General features: G+C 49.0%; 1 protein-coding gene across 1 annotated transcript in view; it reads left to right on the forward strand.

Moving 5' to 3' along the window:
• Positions 1 to 17,473, forward strand: part of mink1 (misshapen-like kinase 1) — a 43,632-nt gene that overhangs the window by 23,543 nt on the left and 2,616 nt on the right. Inside the window, exons 15-30 of the mRNA XM_061247395.1 lie at positions 1,219 to 1,389; positions 2,251 to 2,511; positions 2,923 to 3,002; positions 3,331 to 3,434; positions 3,918 to 4,012; positions 5,595 to 5,746; positions 10,234 to 10,351; positions 12,146 to 12,262; positions 12,554 to 12,665; positions 13,215 to 13,370; positions 13,662 to 13,805; positions 14,451 to 14,585; positions 15,089 to 15,189; positions 15,405 to 15,554; positions 16,607 to 16,766; positions 17,073 to 17,212. Coding sequence (XP_061103379.1) covers positions 1,219 to 1,389; positions 2,251 to 2,511; positions 2,923 to 3,002; positions 3,331 to 3,434; positions 3,918 to 4,012; positions 5,595 to 5,746; positions 10,234 to 10,351; positions 12,146 to 12,262; positions 12,554 to 12,665; positions 13,215 to 13,370; positions 13,662 to 13,805; positions 14,451 to 14,585; positions 15,089 to 15,189; positions 15,405 to 15,554; positions 16,607 to 16,766; positions 17,073 to 17,212 — 2,196 coding nt within the window. The remainder of the gene's footprint in view (positions 1 to 1,218; positions 1,390 to 2,250; positions 2,512 to 2,922; positions 3,003 to 3,330; positions 3,435 to 3,917; positions 4,013 to 5,594; positions 5,747 to 10,233; positions 10,352 to 12,145; positions 12,263 to 12,553; positions 12,666 to 13,214; positions 13,371 to 13,661; positions 13,806 to 14,450; positions 14,586 to 15,088; positions 15,190 to 15,404; positions 15,555 to 16,606; positions 16,767 to 17,072; positions 17,213 to 17,473) is intronic.

Below are 17,473 nucleotides of genomic sequence, written 5' to 3' on the forward strand. Positions count from 1 at the left end.
ATTACTGGGGTATGTGAAATACCCTATTTGACAGATATAGCATCGTATACTGACTTTCTCTCCATGAATTTACCTGGATGCTCAAGATGGCTGACTAACAAGCAGCAATTTTGTCATTCTTCTAAACTGACTTTGCAAGCTAACTAACACTAGTTCTGCTATTGCTATCAACCAATTAACTAGCCAGCTAACTCCGCTTGCATTATAATAGCGAGAGCTAGCAAGCTAGATGTTGCACATTCATCAAGCTTATTAAAAACTGTTTATTAAACCATGGCACAGATTGTATTTGACATATTACATTACATCCAGTTAGCTAGCAGACAACTTCACCCAGAGTGAATTGGCGACAATACAAGAGAACATAAGTGCATCTACATAATGCCATGTGCAAAATTCCCAGATGAGCTACAACACTATCAAAATAGTGTATTTAAGGTAACCTATGCCAGCTTGGAGCCATAAATGATACTAAATGGAGTGCTAATAATTTGTTTTAAGCATTATTGCACTGTTTTATGGTGTCATATAGCTAGTATCCATATAGCTGGCTAAAACCATGAGGTATGCCAGTGTAACAATTCTAGAGTATTAAAAGTATGAAGCATTAAATGTACATAAGAATGAGTGCTAAGGGCTGGGCATGGGGAGACTCCATCATGAATTCTTGAATCCAAGATGTTGGCATCTTCTTTTTGCATTGGAAGATGGCTGCAGGGTTTATTGCAGTTTTGATACAGCCAAGTTTCCTTCTCTACATTGAAAATTTGTAACTTGAACTGAATGTTCATTTGGGAAAAAGTCCATAAATTGTAGTTACCTTGATGTTGTAAATTGTTTTTTTACAACACTAGGTAAGAGTTGTTAATTACATTGTAAGCTGTATTTTATAATCTGTTATTATACTTTCTGACTGATTATATGTCAGCATTAAAGTATGACAGTGGTGCTCTGAAAACATAAAAATTGCAATGCCAATGTACATCAGGCAAGCAAACGGACATTTTCGCTCATAAACACAACTTCTGGTTAAGCCACACCCACTTATACTTTCTTTTGCAAATGCCGATACAAATTAATTTGTTGGTCGAACAGATACAGATACACACCCTACGCAGATATACTGTTGTCCTTTAAAATAGATTAACCCATCCCTAGAAATTGTGAAACTTTGAGACCGATGACACCTGTTTTCCTCTCTTTCTCCATCTCTGGCAGGTGGAGGAACGCACTAAACTCAACAGACAGGGTTCCCCCAAGATTTGCACCACCGTTTCAGACACTGCCATCCAATCACGCTCTGATTCTATCTGCCAATCAGGCATTGGGCAAGCCGCCCAGACCCCACCCATGCAGAGGCCTGTCGAACCACAGGGTGGGCAGGGCAAGGTGGGTGTGGCTTACGAAGAGTAAATGAGTTAAATATATCACATACTCTGTCAGAATAACAAACTAAAAATTTCATTATGAAAAGATTTGTCATCATTTTAAAAATCTTCATTTTGAATCTCTAGGCTAGTGTTTTGGCTAATCTTTTGTAAGAGAGCCCACAATTTCTCTTCTGTGATTCAGCTAACAACATCATGTCCTGGCTGTAATATAGAGATGAATTTTTAACTATTTTCATGTTGAAGTTGAGGAGGAATATTTGTCTGGGGATGGTGAAAATGAACTGAAAAGATGTGCTGCTGTTGTACTTAACAGACCTACTTCACGAAATACCCACATGTATAAAGTTATATCAACCCTGTATATTACATTTGCGATATGAGTTTTTAGGGATGTTTTAAGCTTACGGTCAAACTTAGGCAATGATGCGTTCATGTATGTCTTTGCCTATATGTATCCGTGTCTGTCTCTGTGAATGCGTGTGCTTACCCTATGCTTTGTTATTAGTGGGACAGTATGCATCCCTGCGTGTTGCATTGTGGGCCTGCCCATGTTCCTCCTGCTGTGAACTCCTCGCGCCACCCAGAAGAAAGCACACCTTTATTTACTTCCCTTTCCTTTTTTTCTCCTTCCATCCTCCTTTCATCCTAATATTCATCCATAACTTTCCTCCTGATCCCTGCTTGTAACCTGGGAAACTCACTCACTTGACATTAACATGGCCAATATTCCTGCTCTCCCCTTGCAACCACGGACGATATCCCTGTCCCCCCCCCCCCCCCCCCCCCCCGATCTACGTACTCTCCTCCACACTTGGTTCCCCTCCCTTGCTTACGCCTGTGGCTGCCCCCCCCGCTACAGTTCCAGATGGCCCATCTGGTCCCTCTAAAGCCCTATGCCGCCCCTGTGCCCCGCTCCCAGTCCCTGTGCGACCAGCCCACTAAGAACATGTCTGCATTCCCCACCCAGGACCCCACCCCCACCCCCCGCTCCATCCCCTCTAGGGAACTCGTCCGCCAGAACTCTGACCCCACCTCCGAAAGCCCCGCCCCCCAGCCCTGGCCAATCAAAGAAGACCGTGGGCCTTGGATCCGCCTGCAGGAGCTGGACCAGCCACCCAAGGTGAGATACTGTGTGTCATACTCTCCGCCCCGCTCCTACATAACGTATTTTTTATGTCATGTTAATGCACAGCACCCTGTCCTGTTGTTAAGCGGATCTTTCTCATGTGCGTAGTTTAGAAAAGTCGTTTTTGAGCACATGCAACCCCAGTTGGGTACAGGTGCAAAACAAAACTAGCAGTGAGAGGGAAAGAAAAATTGTCTGCATTCTCAACTTTTAGCTCCCATATATTCAATAATGCAACATTTCAGCAGGGTCTTCATCTGGCAAAACCAATTAAATATATGGAAGCTAAAAGTTCAGTAAGCGGACAGTTATCATTATTATTTTTCCTCTTGCTCATGTGCGTGTCTTAACCGGGTTTATCTGCCACGTGTGCGAGTGAAGCACTGTCCTCTTTGTTGAGCTCAGGTACCGCAGAGGACCACCTCCATCGCTACAGCGCTCAACACCAACCTGTCCTCTGGCATCCGGCACCCAGTGAGAGCCAGGTGGGTGTGCTGGTGGATCTGGGGTGTGGGTGAACAGTCGGGGGCTTTCAGGGAACTTGTGTCCTCATAAAGTGCAGCCCTGCCATCATGCCCTTGAGTGTATAAATGCCTTTTATGTAGAATACTGCCGCTACCTCTTGAGGCTAATTTGTATGTTTCCATGTTTGAGGAGTGTTTACAGCACTGAATGATTGTGAGTTCACACTTGGGCTGTAATTGGGGTTCTGCTGTTCTGATACAAATGAAAATGTTGTGCTTCACTTGAGTTCTGGTCACCGTGGGGTGTTTGTCCAGTGAATTAACGGCCTTTTGTCTGTTTCTGTGTCAGTAACCCTGACCTCAGCCGCAATGACCGCTGGGAGAGAGGGGACAGTCTGAGCGTGGTGGCCAACCTGCCTCAGACCGGCTCCCTGGAGAGGCACCGAATACTCAGTGAGTGTCTGTCTGTCTCTCCCTCTATACCTCCCCCTCTCTGTCTGTCTCTCCCTCTATACCTCCCCCCTCTGTCCGTCTGTACCTCCGTTCCTCCTCCTCTCCCTCCCTCCCGCCTTCTGTGTGTGTACGAGATGAGTGAAGGCATAGCTCTGTGTGTAGACATTTCTGAGAGCTAGGTAACGGTAGGGAGACTGAGGACTTGTAGGTGATGGCATGCCATCGCCTGAGGGACAATAATTATTGGGTCGTCCAGATTTAACTGGTTATTATAATTTATCATATTTCTTCATACAGTTTATATAGTGGTAGTCATTTCATTTACATGAATGGCAAAGTAATGTGTATGTGAGAATATAGTAAACATGTTTGCGTTTGTGTGCGTGACATGGCACTAACAGTAATGTGTGTGTGAGAATATAGTAAACGTGTTTGCGTTTGTGTGCGTGACATGGCAGTAACAGTAGTGTGTGTGTGTTGCAGGCTCCTCTAAAATGGATTCCCCTCCCATCCTTCACCATGAAGGACGCCACAAACCAGGGGACTCCCGCACCTCCAGCCGACCCAGCCGCCCCGCGGTGAGCATTTGCCGTTTTTAACACCCCGGTGCCCGCCTTCCTGTTACCGAGCTCTATGGGGCCTGTGTGCAACTGTAGGCATAGCAATACTGCCTAATAATCACTGTACACAGACAGGCAATGGAGAACAAACAACATTGAGTGACAGCAGTAATGACCAATTTGAAGAGGTTAATCTCCTTTTATGGGAGACGCACCTTAATACATATACAATTAATACATATACAAGCCCCTGTTATTATAGAGTATGGTCTATGCCTTTGTGCCTTTTTGCAAAGCAGCCCACAGCTCCCACCTTTTAGATCAAGGATCATCCCTGGTTTTCTTTTCTCCCAGGATTGTCTTCACACCTGACTCCCTGGTAAAGGGAGGGTGGTAAACCAGCAGTTCTCGGTCCTCTGGGACTATGTGTTGCTGATCCCTGTTTTAGATTTCACGGTATTAAAGGGGCCAGTCTTGCTCTCTCTGGCTGTGGTTTTTATGCTCCTCGTCCTCCACGCACAAGGTTATTGCTACATAGAATCTTTTTCCAGGTTCAGGGTGGTTTTTGTGATATCAGAAATAGAGCCATTTTTATTTAAAAAATTGAGTACCTCTTTGCTGACTGTCCACCAGTTAAACTCTCACCTCTACTGAAATACTGACTTAACTTAATCTTTCTTCTCTTCTTTCTTCCTGTCTTTGTTATCTTTCTCCTCTTCAACCCCTGTTCACCTTTTACCCTCTCACTGCCCACCTCTTTTTCCACAATCCCTCCATCACTGCCCTGTATATCCCCTCTCATGCTCCTTTCATCCCTCTGTCACTGCCTGCAAATGCCTTCTCCTCCATCCCTCCATCACTGTCCTGTGCATGCCTGCCCTCCCTCCCCTGCTTTCATCCCTCTATCACTGCCCTGTGTGAGCCCTCTCCTTCTCTTTCATCCCTCCATCACTGCCCTGTGCCCTCTCCTTCTCTTTCATCCCTCCATCACTGCCCTGTGCCCTCTCCTCCATCCTTCTATACCACGCCTGTGTGAGCCCTCTCCTTCCCTTTCATCACTCCATCACTGCCCTGTGTGCCCTCTCCTCCATCCTTCTATTCCACGCCTGTGTGAGGCCTCTCCTTCTCTTTCATCCCTCCATCACTGCCCTGTGTGCCCTCTCCTTCTCTTTCATCCCTCTATCACTGCCCTGGGTATGTCACCTCTCCTGCTCCTCCGTTTCACCCCTGGTGCAGAGTTATAAGAGAGCTATAGGAGAGGTCAGTATTACTGTGTGCGTGCGTGTGATTGCATGCATGGCTGTGTACACGTGTGTGCGTGTGCACGTACGTGTGCCTGTACGTGCTGGATGCCTATGTAAAGGTGCGGCCTGTGAAGGTGCCGAGTCTGAGCTGAGCCCTTGTGTCGCAAACACAAGTTTGTCTTTGTCTTCATATCAACCATGAAGTTAACATGAACATGATTCTCTGAAGGGTTGTGCTCATTTATTTCTTTGGGTTCTCAGCTAAAGCTCTAAACCTGCATGCCTGTCTCTGTTCCACTGTGTAGGCATACAACGTCAGCCTTTGCTTTTTCTAATCTCTCTCTCTCTCTCTGTAGGATCATGGTCTTTACGCTAAGGAGCGCCCGGAGGAGCCCCCGAGACCCCCGGCCAAGGCCAACGACTACTCCTCCTCCTCCGACAGCAGCGAGAGCAGTGAGGAGAGCGAGAGTGGAGAGGGAGCAGAGGAGGACCAGAGCCCGTCAGACCGGTGAGAGAGAGGCTCAGGGGTAACAGAGCCCGTCAGACCGCTGAGAGAGAGGCTCAGGGGTAACAGAACCCTGTCAGACCGGTGAGAGAGAGGCTCAGGGGTAACAGCCCTGTCAGACCGGTGAGAGAGAGGCTCAGGGGTAACAGAGCCCGTCAGACCGTTGAGAGAGAGGGGCTCAGGGGTAACAGAGCCCGTCAGACCGGTGAGAGAGAGGGTCAGGGGTAACAGCCCGTCAGACCGGTGAGAGAGAGGCTCAGGGGTAACAGCCCGTCAGACCGGTGAGAGAGAGGCTCAGGGGTAACAGAACCCTGTCAGACCGGTGAGAGAGAGGCTCAGGGGTAACAGAGCCCGTCAGACCGGTGAGAGAGAGGCTCAGGGGTAACAGAGCCCTGTCAGACCGGTGAGAGAGAGGCTCAGGGGTAACGGAGCCCGTCAGACCGGTGAGAGAGAGGCTCAGGGGTAACAGAGCCCGTCAGACCGGTGAGAGAGAGGCTCAGGGGTAACAGAGCCCTGTCAGACCGGTGAGAGAGAGGCTCAGGGGTAACAGAACCCTGTCAGACCGGTGAGAGAGAGGGTCAGGGGTAACAGAACCCTGTCAGACCGGTGAGAGAGAGGCTCAGGGGTAACAGAACCCTGTCAGACCGGTGAGAGAGAGGCTCAGGGGTAACAGAACCCTGTCAGACCGGTGAGAGAGAGGGCCAGGGGTAACAGAGCCCTGTCAGACCGGTGAGAGAGAGGCTCAGGGGTAACGGAGCCCGTCAGACCGGTGAGAGAGAGGGTCAGGGGTAACGGAGCCCGTCAGACCGGTGAGAGAGAGGGTCAGGGGTAACGGAGCCCGTCAGACCGGTGAGAGAGAGGCTCAGGGGTAACAGAGCCCGTCAGACCGGTGAGAGAGAGGCTCAGGGGTAACAGAACCCTGTCAGACCGGTGAGAGAGAGGCTCAGGGGTAACAGAACCCTGTCAGACCGGTGAGAGAGAGGCTCAGGGGTAACAGAGCCCGTCAGACCGGTGAGAGAGGGTCAGGGGTAACAGAACCCTGTCAGACCGGTGAGAGAGAGGCTCAGGGGTAACAGAACCCTGTCAGACCGGTGAGAGAGAGGCTCAGGGGTAACAGAACCCTGTCAGACCGGTGAGAGAGAGGGTCAGGGGTAACAGAACCCCGTCAGACCGGTGAGAGAGAGGCGCAGGGGTAACGGAGCCCGTCAGACCGGTGAGAGAGAGGCTCAGGGGTAACAGAACCCTGTCAGACCGGTGAGAGAGAGCCTCAGGGGTAACAGAACCCTGTCAGACCGGTGAGAGAGAGGGTCAGGGGTAACAGAACCCCGTCAGACCGGTGAGAGAGAGGCTCAGGGGTAACGGAGCCCATCAGACCGGTGAGAGAGAGGGTCAGGGGTAACAGAACCCCGTCAGACCGGTGAGAGAGAGGCTCAGGGGTAACGGAGCCCGTCAGATCGGTGAGAGAGAGGCTCAGGGGTAACCGAGCCCGTCAGACCGGTGAGAGAGAGGCTCAGGGGTAACAGAACCCTGTCAGACCGGTGAGAGAGAGGCTCAGGGGTAACGGAGCCCGTCAGACCGGTGAGAGAGAGGCTCAGGGGTAACAGAGCCCGTCAGACCGGTGAGAGAGAGGCTCAGGGGTAACAGAGCCCTGTCAGACCGGTGAGAGAGAGGCTCAGGGGTAACAGAACCCTGTCAGACCGGTGAGAGAGAGGGTCAGGGGTAACAGAACCCTGTCAGACCGGTGAGAGAGAGGCTCAGGGGTAACAGAACCCTGTCAGACCGGTGAGAGAGAGGCTCAGGGGTAACAGAACCCTGTCAGACCGGTGAGAGAGAGGGCCAGGGGTAACAGAGCCCTGTCAGACCGGTGAGAGAGAGGCTCAGGGGTAACAGAGCCCGTCAGACCGGTGAGAGAGAGGGTCAGGGGTAACGGAGCCCGTCAGACCGGTGAGAGAGAGGGTCAGGGGTAACGGAGCCCGTCAGACCGGTGAGAGAGAGGCTCAGGGGTAACAGAGCCCGTCAGACCGGTGAGAGAGAGGCTCAGGGGTAACAGAACCCTGTCAGACCGGTGAGAGAGAGGCTCAGGGGTAACAGAACCCTGTCAGACCGGTGAGAGAGAGGCTCAGGGGTAACAGAGCCCGTCAGACCGGTGAGAGAGGGTCAGGGGTAACAGAACCCTGTCAGACCGGTGAGAGAGAGGCTCAGGGGTAACAGAACCCTGTCAGACCGGTGAGAGAGAGGCTCAGGGGTAACAGAACCCTGTCAGACCGGTGAGAGAGAGGGTCAGGGGTAACAGAACCCCGTCAGACCGGTGAGAGAGAGGCGCAGGGGTAACGGAGCCCGTCAGACCGGTGAGAGAGAGGCTCAGGGGTAACAGAACCCTGTCAGACCGGTGAGAGAGAGCCTCAGGGGTAACAGAACCCTGTCAGACCGGTGAGAGAGAGGGTCAGGGGTAACAGAACCCCGTCAGACCGGTGAGAGAGAGGCTCAGGGGTAACGGAGCCCATCAGACCGGTGAGAGAGAGGGTCAGGGGTAACAGAACCCCGTCAGACCGGTGAGAGAGAGGCTCAGGGGTAACAGAGCCCTGTCAGACCGGTGAGAGAGAGGCTCAGGGGTAACAGAGCCCGTCAGACCGGTGAGAGAGAGGGTCAGGGGTAACAGAGCCCGTCAGACCGGTGAGAGAGAGGGTCAGGGGTAACAGAGCCCGTCAGACCGGTGAGAGAGAGGCTCAGGGGTAACGGAGCCCGTCAGACCGGTGAGAGAGAGGCTCAGGGGTAACAGCCCGTCAGACCGGTGAGAGAGAGGGTCAGGGGTAACAGAACCCTGTCAGACCGGTGAGAGAGAGGCTCAGGGGTAACAGCCCATCAGACCGGTGAGAGAGAGGCTCAGGGGTAACAGCCCGTCAGACTGGTGAGAGAGAGGCTCAGGGGTAACGGAGCCCGTCAGACCGGTGAGAGAGAGGCTCAGGGGTAACGGAGCCTGTCAGACCGGTGAGAGAGAGGCTCAGGGGTAACAGCCCGTCAGACCGGTGAGAGAGAGGGTCAGGGGTAACAGAACCCTGTCAGACCGGTGAGAGAGAGGCTCAGGGGTAACAGAGCCCTGTCAGACCGGTGAGAGAGAGGCTCAGGGGTAACAGAGCCCGTCAGACCGGTGAGAGAGAGGGTCAGGGGTAACAGAGCCCGTCAGACCGGTGAGAGAGAGGCTCAGGGGTAACGGAGCCCGTCAGACCAGTGAGAGAGAGGGTCAGGGGTAACAGAGCCCGTCAGACCGGTGAGAGAGAGGCTCAGGGGTAACAGAACCCTGTCAGACTGGTGAGAGAGAGGCTCAGGGGTAACAGCCCGTCAGACCGGTGAGAGAGACGGTCAGGGGTAACAGAACCCTGTCAGACCGGTGAGAGAGAGGCTCAGGGGTAACAGCCCATCAGACCGGTGAGAGAGAGGCTCAGGGGTAACAGCCCGTCAGACTGGTGAGAGAGAGGCTCAGGGGTAACGGAGCCCGTCAGACCGGTGAGAGAGAGGCTCAGGGGTAACGGAGCCCGTCAGACCGGTGAGAGAGAGGCTCAGGGGTAACAGCCCGTCAGACCGGTGAGAGAGAGGGTCAGGGGTAACAGAACCCTGTCAGACCGGTGAGAGAGAGGCTCAGAGGTAACAGAGCCCTGTCAGACCGGTGAGAGAGAGGCTCAGGGGTAACAGAGCCCGTCAGACCGGTGAGAGAGAGGGTCAGGGGTAACAGAGCCCGTCAGACCGGTGAGAGAGAGGGTCAGGGGTAACAGCCCGTCAGACCGGTGAGAGAGAGGCTCAGGGGTAATAGAACCCTGTCAGACCGGTGAGAGAGAGGCTCAGGGGTAACAGAGCCCGTCAGACCGGTGAGAGAGAGGCTCAGGGGTAACAGAACCCTGTCAGACCAGTGAGAGAGAGGCCCAGGGGTAACAGAGCCCGTCACAACGGTGAGAGAGTGGGTCAGGGGTAACAGAGCCCCTGCGATCGATGAGAGAAAAGGTCAGGGGGCAACAGAACCCCTCTGACTGATGTGTGAAAGGCAACATGGCTCAGGCAGTAAGGGCAGTCGTCTGGCAGTTGGATAAAGGCGCTATATAAATGCCTGCCATTTAGAAAGGGTTAGGGGTAACATAAACCCTCTGACCAATGAGAGAGTGTGTCAAGGGTAACGGCTTTCTGACCGATGAGAGAGATGGTCCGGGTAACAGAACCCCTCTGATCGGTGAGAGAGAGTGTCAGGGGTAACAGCTTTCTGACCAGTGAGAGAGAGGTTGTTGGGGTACCAGATGCCCTCTGGTGAAAATTATGCAAAATTCAAGCATTTTTGCAAAAGGAGAGGAGTGTGGAGCATGAGTAAGGTAGGTATGAAAGAGATGGAAGAGGGAAGGAGTGTGTAGTTTTTGGGTGCGTGAAGAAGGTCATTTGGGTGCATGTGATGCTCACCTTCACTATTTTTACCACTCTCCCTCCCCCTTCCTCTCTTCCCCACCCAGTCCTCGGGAAGCAGACACAGACTCGGTGAACACCATGGTGGTTCACGAGGAGGAGGGCGAGGGCGGAGAGGAGCAGGAGGCTGGAGGCTATGGGGACCAAACCATGCTGGTGCAGAGGGTGAGTTATGGACTGTACCAGTGCGTGGGAGGGGGGAGTTTTAAAACCACAATGGCCTTTGTGAAGGTTTCCTTATGAAGGCTGCTTACCAAAGCTTGTTGCATTGTGCGCAATAATATAAGGGTTGTATCAATATCGGCTTAGAACAAACTTATATTAGCCTAGAAGATTAGGGCGGACATAATGACACAGTGTAGGCGCATCCAAGATCAACACATTTAATGAGCTGCTGATGCTGTGGATTAAGTGAAAATGTCATCTTCTAAAAGTAACCTGATCATTGTAATCTGAACCTCTTGTTTATGATTTATTTTTCATTTCATCAATTTTATCGGCTAAGCTCACAAGCAGACTCTGTAGTATATACAGTGGGCTCCTCTGGTTTAAATGTCTGTTACAATGAATCCTGTATGTGATTGATAGCAAACCTGAACTCTAAATGGAGTTAAACATGAGACCTTTCGGCAAGATTGCTTTTTATTTTCATTTTTTACTGTTTATAAATGATTAAAGAAACGAAAAGGGCCCTGTGCAAAAGTTTTTGAAGTTTTATTATGAAGTAACTCCATGCCTTCTAAAGTATCCAACTGCAGTGGCTGTTCTGTCTGGTGTTAACAACCATGGGTTCCTCTAAACAGTTGTCCAAGGATTTCAGAATGAAGATGGTTCATTTTAACCAAGAAGGGAGAAGGCTACAAAAACTGTCAATGTTTCAAACAACCTATTTCCACTGTCAGAAACATTATTAGAAAATAGAAGATAAATGGAACAGTTGAAATTAAGGCACGGTGTGGAAGAACGATTTCAGATAGAATGGTGAGAAATGCTCCGGAGAACCCACACATCACTGCAAAGTAGTTGTGTGACAGCTGAATTCAGAGGAAATATTGCGCGAGTGGAAGGAAGATATGATTCTACCTAATATCAATAAATAATTCTAGAGGCTAATGTCCATTGAAGTTGAACAGAGGGTGGGTATTCCAGCATGACAGTGATCCAAAGCATACCTCGTAATCAACCATGAAGTACCTCCAGGAAAGATGGATGAAGCCACCAAATGCAAGGAGGCTGAAGAATATTTCTGAGCTAGAGGTGTTCTTCCGGGAAGAATGGGGAAATATTCCATAAGCGAGAATTGAAAGAATCTTAGCTGCAGGAAGTGTTTACAAGCTGTTATAGTTGCCTGAGGAGGAGTTACAAAGTACTAATTGAAATTTTATTATTTTGATACTGTAAAAGATTCAAATAAAAAGTAATCTTGCTTTAAAATTTGAAGAAATGTTTAATGTTGTACCATTTAGAGGTCAGGTTTGCTTCTGTTCACTTAGATATTAATTGTAAAAGGCTTTTTGAGCAGGGGTGCCCAAATTTAATGCACACTACTGTAGTATATACAGTGATTATGCAGTAATCCGTAGTGGGTGTTGAAGGGTAAGAAGAAAGTGGATGGAGGCCACAGGTTACCCTTGGGGAGACATTCTGCATCTATTACTTGTGCTTTGAGTGGATGAATAGGGTAGTGCTCTGGGCTGCAACGCTAACCCCGTAGGGATTCGCTAACCTGAATCAGTGCCAGGAGACTGTGGAGGAGGCTAAGGCTGAGAATATATTACAGCTGAGGAGGATGCAATATGGAGAGCTGCCATTGATCCTGGGTGTGTGAGTGATTGAGTCATTAATTGTTTTTTATAGAACCCAGTGCATGGTGTTCTTGGTTTTTATGCTGAGTGCTATTGCTCCAGTGTGCTGTGTGTGTGGTTGTGGTTGTGGTTGTGACTGTGTTGTTTTTTGTAGACCCCAGAAAAGCGTAGCCACAACAGTTACACAAACCTTCCGGACGTGGTGCAGCCGTCCCACTCTCCAACCGAAACCAGCTCCCACTCCTCCCCCGGGAAGGATGGCGCCTGTGATGTGAGTCCTGTCTGTCAGTCTGTCTGTCCATGCATGTGTCGGACCTCTTTCACTGAAACACAGTTACAGTGCCTATACCGCCACTGCTTCCTTAGACCCCTTCCTAAACCAACCCTGGGGAAATGTGTGTTTTGTGAATTACCTGCATTTCTGCATGACGTGTATGTCAGCAGTGTTTAGTTGCAGTTGTTTAGTTGTTGTGCTTGGTTTCCTTGATAGGGACCGACTGGTAAAAGTTCTGTTTTTCCGCCCTCTGCTCGACCAGTGCTGACTTCACACACTTTTTCCCAGTATCAGTCTAGGGGATTGGTCAAAGCTTCCGGTAAATCTTCCTTCACCACCTTTGTCGATCTTGGGATGTACCAAACGCCAGGGGGGCAGGGAGAGCCCATCACTGCAGCAGGTGGGTGAACATTGGTGTGCATCATTGTGTGTATTCATGGAATATAGTTGTACATGAGGTATGAAATGTGCACACAGACAGACACTTGAGATTCGGTTTTTTCATATTTTTCATATTTTTAAGCAATGTATGATGCAATGTATGATGTTTTGTGTCAATATGGTTAATGACAAAGTAGTCATGATATCATGATTAGCATGTTAGCCAGTTAGCAGTAATACCCAGGGCTTTTCAGAAATAAAATTTCTTGCTGAAATTGCCTACCCATAATTCTCTCTCAGTATGCGTACACAGGTAGGTATGTGCACACACACACGTGCCCACACATGTAACAAGTAGACCTACTCTAACCATTGCATCCAGTGTAGTGTTCACTATTGAGAAACCCTTTGCTAAAACTATTTTTGGCCGCCTCTTCACAGAGATGGGCAAGTTCTGTATATGTCTGTCGCAGGATAACCTAAGTTATGAGTATCTAGAGACAGGAGATGTGCATCTCTATCTAAGAGCCTGTATCTCTTTCTCTTGTCCCCTGCCTGGTCTCCACAGGCTTGGGCTCCAGGTTTGAGCAGCTGAAGCTGGAGGTGAGGAAAGGCTCCATGGTGAATGTCAACCCAACCAACACCCGCCCACACAGCGACACCCCTGAGATCCGCAAATACAAGAAGAGGTTCAACTCCGAGATCCTGTGTGCTGCTCTGTGGGGTGAGCAGGGATTGAGGGAGATGAGGAGTGTAGAGGGTGGGGTTATGGAGTGTAGGAAACGGAGAAGGAGTGAGGTTAGGAGTGTAGGAGACGAGTGTAAGGGTGAATTCGGGAGTGTTGAAAACGGGTTGTGTAGCATTAGGTTTGGATGGACAATAATGTACTGAAGGGGAGTGTAAAATGAATGGTGGAGATTAATGTGAATTTGTACCTTTTGTGTGAGAGAGAGCGAGTGAAAATTAGTGAGAGAGTTTGTAGCCATGTTCTGATTCTGTGTTTGTGTGGCTTTAGGGGTGAATCTCCTGGTGGGTACTGAAAATGGGCTGAAACTGCTGGACCGTAGTGGTCAGGGGAAAGTGTACCCCCTCATCAACTCCCGCAGGTTCCAGCAGATGGACGTCCTGGAGGGCCTCAACCTGCTCATCACCATATCAGGTCATTAGCACTGTGGATTGGCCTCCTGGTCTGGCATGTCTGAACTGTTCCAGTACAAACTGACCGGCAGCCCCACAGGGAGATGCATGATTGGCCATACAGTTGCCCAGGGTTTGAAAGATTAATTTGGCAAAAATTGCCCCCGTCTCATTGCTCAGCAGTGGCCCCCAGTGGTCAGATCAAGCACCCACAGTCTGCTCGTTCAACTGCTTCTGGAGTGTCCTTCTCCAGTTCGTATTTGTGGACCGCAGTGTGAGAGGCAGCGTGTTTGACATTGAATATTTCGGGGGACAGCTTATCTGAGCTGATAGTGGAAGTCACAGTAATGGGCACGCATAAATAGGATTGGGTGTTCCAAAATTGGTGGAATCTAATTTATTTATTTTATTTATTTATTTTTTCACATTTTCATCCAAACACTGCCTCACACTGAGACGGAGCAAGAGAAGCTATTATCTTGAACAACCTAAATGGCAGATAGCACTAAGCCTCTGGCCTTTGTGCCTTGATAACTGTTTTTGGATGCAAGATATAATGGCAAGCATCATCTCACTAACTTCCACAGAGGGCAGGCTGAGTGTACTCTAATTTTTCACAACCTGAGTGTAGAGCGTGTGAAAGATGCCTCCTCTGTTCCCCTCCCAGGTAAGAAGAACAAGGTGCGTGTGTATTACCTGGCCTGGCTGCGCAACAAGATCCTCCACAACGACCCCGAGGTGGAGAAGAAGCAAGGCTGGACCACTGTGGGAGAGATGGAGGGGTGTGTGCACTACAAAGTTGGTGAGTGAGGGAGGGGTGTGTGCACTACAGAGTGGGTGGGTGAGTGAGGGAGGGGTGTGTGGATCCATTCTAAAGTACCGCAATGTGAGATTCACACAGTTTCCATTGTCCAATTTTCAAGGCTCTCGGAAAATGCAACACATTCATTGAAACTCCCTAGAGTAGTGCGCTCTCTGGATTCATGTTACTTTTAAAGACATTTTTAGGACAGTATTTTTGTATTTAATTTTATTTCCTTCATTTGTATTGACCTAGTTTTTACATTTTCGGTCTTGTTTAGCAAATAATAGGTTTAATAACCTTATTATTCTTTGACCCTAAAGCCTTAAAAATGATCTACAAATGAAATGTGATCTCATCAGAATAGTATGCAGGCACTTAATTTAGCCCATCCTGCATAGATAATGAACTGTAATGCTGAGGTGGTCATGGCATAAAAGATGTGTGAAAGGTCTATTCTGTGTTTGCTCTTGTCTCGCTCACTTCTCTCGCCGTGTCTGTAGTGAAATACGAGAGAATCAAGTTCCTGGTGATCGCCATGAAGAACGCAGTGGAGGTCTATGCCTGGGCACCCAAGCCTTATCACAAGTTCATGGCTTTCAAGGTGTGGATTCCGATTGGCAGGTTCTGACTGAATCTGCTTGCCTTTTGTCTGCCATATTTCTATTTTCTCTCCTTTCTGTCTCGATTTAATTAAAATGGACATGATTAACACAGTGCAGTTTCATCGTTAGACAATACTTGTTATTAACGGTACACAGTAACTGTCTCTCCCACTCCTTTTTCCTCACTCTTGTTCTCGCCTTGTCTCTCTCTCAGTCCTTCGGTGACCTGCCACACAGGCCTCAGCTGGTTGACCTGACAGTGGAGGAGGGTCAGAGGTTAAAGGTCATTTATGGGTCCAGCGCAGGCTTCCACGCCATCGACGTGGACTCGGGAAACAACTATGACATCTACATCCCTGTACACGTGAGTCTTTCAAACAGCAGCGATGAGTATGTGCAAGGCATTCAAAGCACACATGCAACCATGACACGTCACTGGTCTTTCAGACAGCACATCCAACTATCACATGAGTCATAAAAACATTGAAACGGAACATACATGGTATCCGAGTTCTTGTGTGTTATTCATAGAGTACACCGTGATCTGAGAACACGATTCACTCAAATTAACTCAGTATGAATCTTTGCCAGCTGTGATATCTCTGTCCTAATACGTGACTCACTGATGCAGAATATTTGACTGAATGCAGCTCAAACCCAACTCTTCTCCCTCAATTAGAGATTGCGAAACTGCTTATGTCTCCATTTGCCCCGGAGTGGACTTGGTGCCAAGAAGATCAGATGGGAAAATGTGTAAAAATAGAATGCACAAACATAAAATTAATTCATTACATAGAAATCCTTCCATAAGGAACAAGTGAGAGTTGAAGAGCTAAAGCTGCTGGCACAAGTAGCTTGTTCTGTTCTGAATAAGCCAGAAATGAGTGTACTTTCATAAGTTAACTTGAATTGATGTACTTCATCATGGATGGTGGAGCTATTAGATATTAGAGATTATATGTCCAAAATCGCAGAGGAATAGCAACCAGCTGCGTGGGTGAGAAAACTGGAAGTAACATATCCTCCAAAGACCCAGCCATTAATGTTTCTCCCCTGTAGGGGACTTGTCTCTGTTCTTAATCTCAAGGACCATGATTTCTACTGTGCTGAAACCTACACTACGAGGGATAAATAATATTATTTCTAATAATTTAACTGTAACAAGCTTTTTTGTAATCCAATGTGCAGTACAGAGGCAGAAGTACAGAAATTGTACCAAGTTCTTCACTGTATGCCAAAAATGTAAATACCTATCTATAAATAAACTATTGTCCAGGTCTCAGGAGGATATGACATTGTGTGTTATGAGTGTCTTCTTATGACTTGGGGAAAAAAATGAAACGCTAATGGTGACAAGTAACGTTCAGTCCGGAGGAACAGCCGTGAACGTTCCTGCCCCTGCTCCCTGACCCTCAGATCCAGAGTCAGGTCATGCCCCACGCCATCGTGTTCCTGCCCAGCTCCGACGGCATGGAGATGCTGCTGTGCTACGAGGACGAGGGCGTCTACGTCAACACCTACGGGCGCATCATCAAGGACGTGGTGCTGCAGTGGGGAGAGATGCCAACTTCTGTCGGTGAGATGTCCGGGGAGACCCAGAAACTTGTCTCTCTGCTGTGTGTGTGTGTGCGCATGCATGTTGGGTGTGTGTGTGTGAGTGTGAGTGTGAGTGTGTGTGTGTGTGTGTGTGTGTGTGTGAGTGTGAGTGTGAGTGTGAGTGTGAGTGTGAGTGTGAGTGTGTGTGTGAATGCGAATGTGTGCGTGTTTGTGTGCGAATGTGTGCGAGCGTGTGTTCATGCACGTTTCTGAGATTTGATACTAAGTGTGTTGTGGAATCTCTCCCCTCTCTTTCTCTCTGTCCCTCTCTCCCTCTCTCCTGCAGCTCATATCTGCTCCAATCAGATCATGGGCTGGGGAGAGAAAGCCATAGAGATCCGATCTGTAGAGACAGGCCACCTGGATGGAGTCTTCATGCATAAGAGAGCCCAGAGACTGAAGTTCCTGTGTGAGAGAAATGACAAGGTCAGACAGGATTCACATACACACACACACACACACACACTCACACTCACACAGACTGAGACACACACACACAGATAGGAGGTTGATATTTGTGTTCTGACAGTAATGTCCAGATTCTGATAACTGCACCACTTATGCCGATAGTTTTGGTCACATACCTCAGAGCAAATGCCTCCTGGCAACCAGTCCTGCAGCATGTTCTTCCCAGCTCAAGCAGGAGAATCCATTCACAGACAGTAATGTTTCTTCTTGTCTACAGCT

The sequence above is a fragment of the Conger conger genome, chromosome 7 (assembly GCF_963514075.1).
Source record: "Conger conger chromosome 7, fConCon1.1, whole genome shotgun sequence".
NCBI lineage: Eukaryota > Metazoa > Chordata > Actinopteri > Anguilliformes > Congridae > Conger > Conger conger.